General features: G+C 57.8%; 2 protein-coding genes across 2 annotated transcripts in view; one reads left to right on the forward strand and one right to left on the reverse strand.

Annotated features, from left to right (window-relative positions):
* Positions 1 to 748, forward strand: part of PFL1_00880 (uncharacterized protein) — a gene marked incomplete at both ends in the record, with an annotated part of 1,954 nt that extends 1,206 nt beyond the window's left edge. The window contains one exon of the mRNA XM_007878381.1: positions 721 to 748. Coding sequence (XP_007876572.1) covers positions 721 to 748 — 28 coding nt within the window. The remainder of the gene's footprint in view (positions 1 to 720) is intronic.
* A 1,700-nt stretch (positions 749 to 2,448) lies between these two features.
* PFL1_00881 (uncharacterized protein) lies at positions 2,449 to 2,916 on the reverse strand (the record flags this gene model as incomplete). Its single annotated transcript, XM_007878382.1, has 1 exon — positions 2,449 to 2,916. One exon carries the CDS (start codon positions 2,914 to 2,916, stop codon positions 2,449 to 2,451), a length of 468 nt encoding a protein of 155 aa, XP_007876573.1.
* Positions 2,917 to 5,465: the final 2,549 nt, after the last annotated feature.

A 5,465-nucleotide genomic window follows, 5' to 3' on the forward strand; every position in this document is an offset into this window, starting at 1 on the left:
CCGCAAGCAGCGCACCGCCCGCGTCGGCGCCCCGCACCGCGTCAAGAAGGAGGAGACCGCCGCTTGGTTCAAGCAGCGCTTCGACGGAATCATCATGCGCTAAGGGTCTCCCCGAGGCGGCCCTCCATGAGCCCTCTCCCGGTCGTGTCCCCGTCGCGCTTCATCCCGTTTCCGTTCCCGTTTCTTCCCTCTCGCCCTGCACTCCCGCCCTCCCTCTTGCGGCCCTGACGATGCGAGCGGCGCGTCTCGCAGGATGGGCGACCGACGCTCTTCCCTGCACCTCCTCCTGGCGCCTCGTCGACCTTTGCCCGGTCGGTCGAGTCGAGCATCGAGGCCGACGCCCGTCCGCCTTCCCCTCGCCCCGGCCGCCTTCGCTCCTTTTCCTTTCCTCGCCCTCTTTTGCTCCCTCGTTCGCGCCCGAATCGGAGCAGGCGGTGTACACCAGCACCCCACCCACGCACACGCGCAACCCCCCCACTGCACAGGCACCCAATCAACTTGCATGTACAAAATAGGCACGGGCACCCGGCGAAGAGCCGGTACGGTCCGCGAATCGGGCAGCAGCTGCGCTCTGTACTTCCCTCCCTCCGTCTTGCGCTGCTGGCCTTTCCATCCGTCGTCGGCTCGAGGTCGGTCCTCGATGCCTCTGGCGTGGCCCGCTTGCGCTGCTCGGGCGGCATGTCTACAGTCCCGCTGCTTGCTCGGTCGACACCCACACAGCCTGGTCGGCACCTTGCCGCTCGGGTGAACAAAGAAAATCAAACCACATATCGCTCGCCTGTCGTCTTCGCTTTGGGTCTGCTTCGCTTCTGTCGGTGGTTGTCCGCCGCTCAGCTTGTGTGTGCGTGCTGTTCCTGATGGACGTCGGGCCGCTTGATGAAGCAGGACAAGGCGCGTGTGCAAAAGAAAATTGGCATCAGGCCACCGAGCGCGAGCCAAATCTGACCAGGTCCCCTTCGAAAGGGCTGACTGCTGCAGCAGCTCGTGCGTCAAGCCCAGCCCCGCTGATGAAAGAAAGAGCAGAGCAGGCCTAGTGAACAACAGGGCATGATGTCTTGCAGACAGGGCCACTCAAGAAGGGTCTGCCACTGTGTGCATCTCATCAGGACAACAGCTCCACAGTAAGGCCATGTTCATCAAGCCTTTGCAGTCCACATCAGACAGGATCTATGACAGAGGGACACCAGTGCTGAGTCCATGGCGTGAGAGGACCCGGCCTTGTCATTTAGCCATAAGATATCGGCCCAGGAGTTGAGCCGAGCGTGTTGCCAGCTCCCACGCGTTTTGTAGGGGATGTGCCAGTCGCAAAACGACGGGTGCGACTACAGCAACGTGAGGAGATCGTCGAGCTGGATGTCGTTCCAGTCAATGTTGTCTGCAAGATCGACATCGAGCATGGATAGGGCGTAGATTGTGGTGTGCAAAGGCCCTTTTGGCGCCTTCAGTCGGTTGGTCATCTGCTGCCATCGGCTGCCGAAGCAGACCAGGAGGTCGGCTGCGTCGGCTCCGTAATCCTTGATGAGGACCTGTAGCTAGCTTGGCTTGTTGTCCTCTTCATGTCCTGATGTTGGTCACCTGTGCCACAGTTGCCTCATGCTGCAACATTATTGATTACAATAACAACATGTTGAGATGGTACCTGACTGGCAAGATGGAGAAGGTTTGGGCCACAGATGGCCAAATCAATGCAGCAAGCGGCACAGTTTGGACCAGCAGCAACTTTTGAGAAGCCCACATGGTGCCAACGCTTGCCACAATGTCAGCCCACACAATGCTACGCTTCCTCGACTGCCAAATCACGAGGATTCAGTTGTGGCTTGCAGACCAGGACCAGAGCCTTTCCGAGGATACATACCTCTGCTGGCATCAACTGATGATCACCTTCATGTGCTGGCAGAGCAGGGAAAAAGAAGATGGATGGCATGATGCAGAAGGGAGGTGATGGGTGGCGCCGCTAAGGGCTGTCCCTGGCTCAGGACTTGGGTGAACCAGGACCACTGTGCAACACCTCATACATGATTGTCTCACATAGGTCATGAAGGCCAGCATTGAGCTCAAAGGGCTGTGGCAAGCAGATGGCTGTCATCAAGGTCAGCTTCCTCATTGACAACAACAGGTTCACCAAGGGCTGAGCCCTTTGCCTGCTCAGCACATTGCACAAGACTGGCTCTGAAGAAGACAACAAGGAGTTCAGGGTGCAGTGTGGCTCTCTGATGCTGACAGCACCAAGAGTGGCCCAGGTGCAAGGTACATGAGTCAAGCACTGCTCTTCTAGCTACACCACCTGCCAAGATGATGCTGCAGCTCTTTGGCAGTTCTGCAGCAAGGACAGAGTGGCATGTTCATGTGCTTGTTGACAGCTGCAGTCATGCAGGCCTATTGCTGCTAGGACTGATGGGCAGATGATGCCATCTCAAGGTGCAGCAGAAACCTGTGTACATTGCTGCTTCAGCATTGCAGCTGGATCTGGCCAGTCCTGAAGGCAAACTTGCCATTGAGCGCAAAGGCATGGCCCTTGCTCAAGACAATCTCCTCGCTTTTGCTGTGGATGTTTCTGCAGCCTGCAGTCATCCTCTTGGCGATGGTGTGCTGCTTGGCGCTGCGGACAAGGTTGATGCCAGATGTGCAGCAAAATGTCTCGAGTTCCTCTTTGACAGCTTGGCTGTTGCATTTGGCATTGTAGAGGATCAGAAGCTTGGATGAGGAGCGCTGGGCAATGACGGCGATGCAGACCAGCCTGCAGGTACCTGCACTGAAGATGACACTGACGCTCTTCTGCTGCATAGTCTCAATGAGCGGCTGGATCGCCAGCCAGCGGAGTTGCTCACGGAGCGCATTGTCGACGAGGCCGCGCAAGCGCTCAAAGACCTTGGTTTGGTCGTGGTCGATGCTGACCTGGACCGGGCCCCGTGTCATGCTCTCGATTGTTATGCCCTTGGGGTCTTGGATTACCGCGGGCGGCCAAGGACGGTATAGGGCTTGCGCGGAGAGGTCAGGGATGAGGAGGAGTAAGGATCTCGATGCTGTACCGGTCTCTAGTGGTGAGAGGATATAGTACATTCGACAAGGAGCCTTCCGAGGGCCTCCTTGCTGTCCCGCAGTATTTGTACTGGCAGCCTTGGATCTCTTCCCCCTGCCGCAGGGCTGACTGCGGCAATTGCCGCTCGGCCCCGAGGGCGCAGCCCTGGCCTCAGGACTTGGGCAGCCCCGCAGATGTCAGCCAAGGCGCGGCCTGACAGGCGGATCCGAGGCTGGACAGTACAGCAGCTGACCGCAGGCCCAAGGCCAGCCCGCGGGGGCCGTATAAGATGAAGGATGAGACAGGCGGGCCCTGTGGGGGGTCCCCCGTCAAATGTACTATACTCTCCTAGTTAGGGAACAGTACAGCATTGATAACCTCTCCTACGTCCTGCGGGAACACCCTTGACCTCTACACGCAAGCTCCGACTGCCCATGGCCGTACCACGGTTACCAGCACCCCGAGGGCCTAACAATGGCACAAAGGATCTGTTAAGCCCTCGGGGTCTTGGGATACCGCGGGCGGCCGAGGACGGTGTAGGGCTTGCGCGGAGAGGTCAGGGATGAGGAGGAGTAGGATATCGATGCTGTACCAGTCTCTAGTGAGCAGAGGATATAGTACATTCGACGAGGAGACCATCAGGGGCCTCCTCGGGAACCTAGGGACTTTATACTGGCCCCCTCGAGATCCCCTCGTGGCCGAGGGGCCGGCTGCGGCAATTGCCGCTCGGCTCCGCCGTCCGTCAGCCCTTCCTCGGGACTCGGGCACCCGCGGGGCACGTTGGGCAGCCGCCTAACAGGATCATGTCAGAGAGCCTGTCCTTCTGTTCTACAAGTGGTTTGGCAAGAACAACTTACCTTTGACAACCTGTCTGTCTTGGAGCTGGTTCTTTTGCAAGCTTTTGCCCTGGATATTGGTGTCCATGCTTTGCAGACAATGGGAGCTTGAGATGGAAGGAGGATGACACAAGCTCATGTGTTGCCACCTGTCACAGCCCTGGCCCAATCGGGGCTGAGCGGCGCGGGCCAGCGGAGCAGAGGATTCCGGAGCCGAAGTGAATTCTCTCCGCGCGGCTGCGGAGAGGAATCACCAGGCCGCCAGCAATCCTCTGCGCGTTGGGCGACGTCGGCACGCCCTGTACAGCTCCCCAGTTGCTCCTGCTGGCAGGCAGACGCTTCGGATCCGCTCCGAGGGCCAAGGGCTAGGCTTCGGGCACGTCGGTGGCGTCCCACCTCGGAGCAATGCCCCAGGATGACAATGGAGGACAATAGGACAATAGAGGCTACCCCTGAGCGGTCAAGGCAAGGATGCCTCGAAGCTGTAGGTAGGCAGTATATAGCCTAGTCCTCCTCCGCATTGGTAGACTGGATGCCCCTCATCCAGTCTAGTCATTACCAGTCCTCACCGCTTGCTCGTCTTCCATCGACGTGAGAGCCCGAGGCTACCGTTGTCTAGCAATTGCGACGTCTATCGACAGATCACCACGCCAGCTCACTTCCATAGTCATCCTTGACCGTGGACGCCTGCCAACGGTGCTCACAGTCGCCCTCGGTATCAACCTGCCGTTCCTGAACCTCGCTCACGCCTCTGACGGGAGCACCAAAGCGATCGCCCTCCGACGCGCAGAGACTTCTCCGCCCCTCAGACAATCTTCTGCGCACCGCCAGGTCGACCGTTACACCACCAAGGTCAAGGTACAGGTGACCAACTTCAGGACATGAAGAGGACAACAAGCCAAGCAAGCTTCATATCCTCATAAGGATTACAGCCCAATCTGGGGGGAAGCGTAGCACTCATATGCCCCAAAAGAACCCAGATGCACCTGCTGCTAGCTATGACTTGTATCCCATCCCCCTCAACCTCTCCCGGCACACTCTGCTGCCTTAGGCCTGACCACAGCTAGCAAGACCCCTAGAGCTTATCAAGGGCCTCCTTGTTGCTCCACAGTAATTGTACTGGCAGCCTTGGATCCTCTCCCCCTGCCGTGGGGCCAACTGTGGCAATTGCTGCTTGGCCCCAAGGCGTGCTGCCCCAGCCTTGGGACTTGGACCGCCCCACAGATGTCAGACAAGGTGCGTTATGACACAATAGTGCTACATCTCCTACCTGCCCTCTGCAGTCAGCTTGGATGTGGTCCTCCTGTTACTTGTTAGCCCCGAACTTGCCTTCAGATGAGCCTTGAGGTTTCTGAGTATATATACAATTCTTTTTGGCCGCCTGACACAAATTAAAGGCAATCTGTCCGAGTGGTCAAGGAGTACGTCTCGAACCAAAATGCCCGCGTGGTTCGCGCCCCTGTTGGGGAGGAAACGTATAGGCTCTGCCTGCACAGGTTCGAATCCTGTGGTTGTCGCACAATCAAATGTGCCCTCGAAAGCTTGAGGTGCCTCTTTTTGTCGTCTTGGGGTTTTTTTTTTTTTTTTTTTCTTTTTCTTGTCTTTCTTTC

Source organism: Pseudozyma flocculosa (assembly GCF_000417875.1).
Source record: "Pseudozyma flocculosa PF-1 unplaced genomic scaffold scaffold00002, whole genome shotgun sequence".
In the NCBI taxonomy this organism is placed as follows: Eukaryota; Fungi; Basidiomycota; class Ustilaginomycetes; order Ustilaginales; family Ustilaginaceae; genus Pseudozyma; species Pseudozyma flocculosa.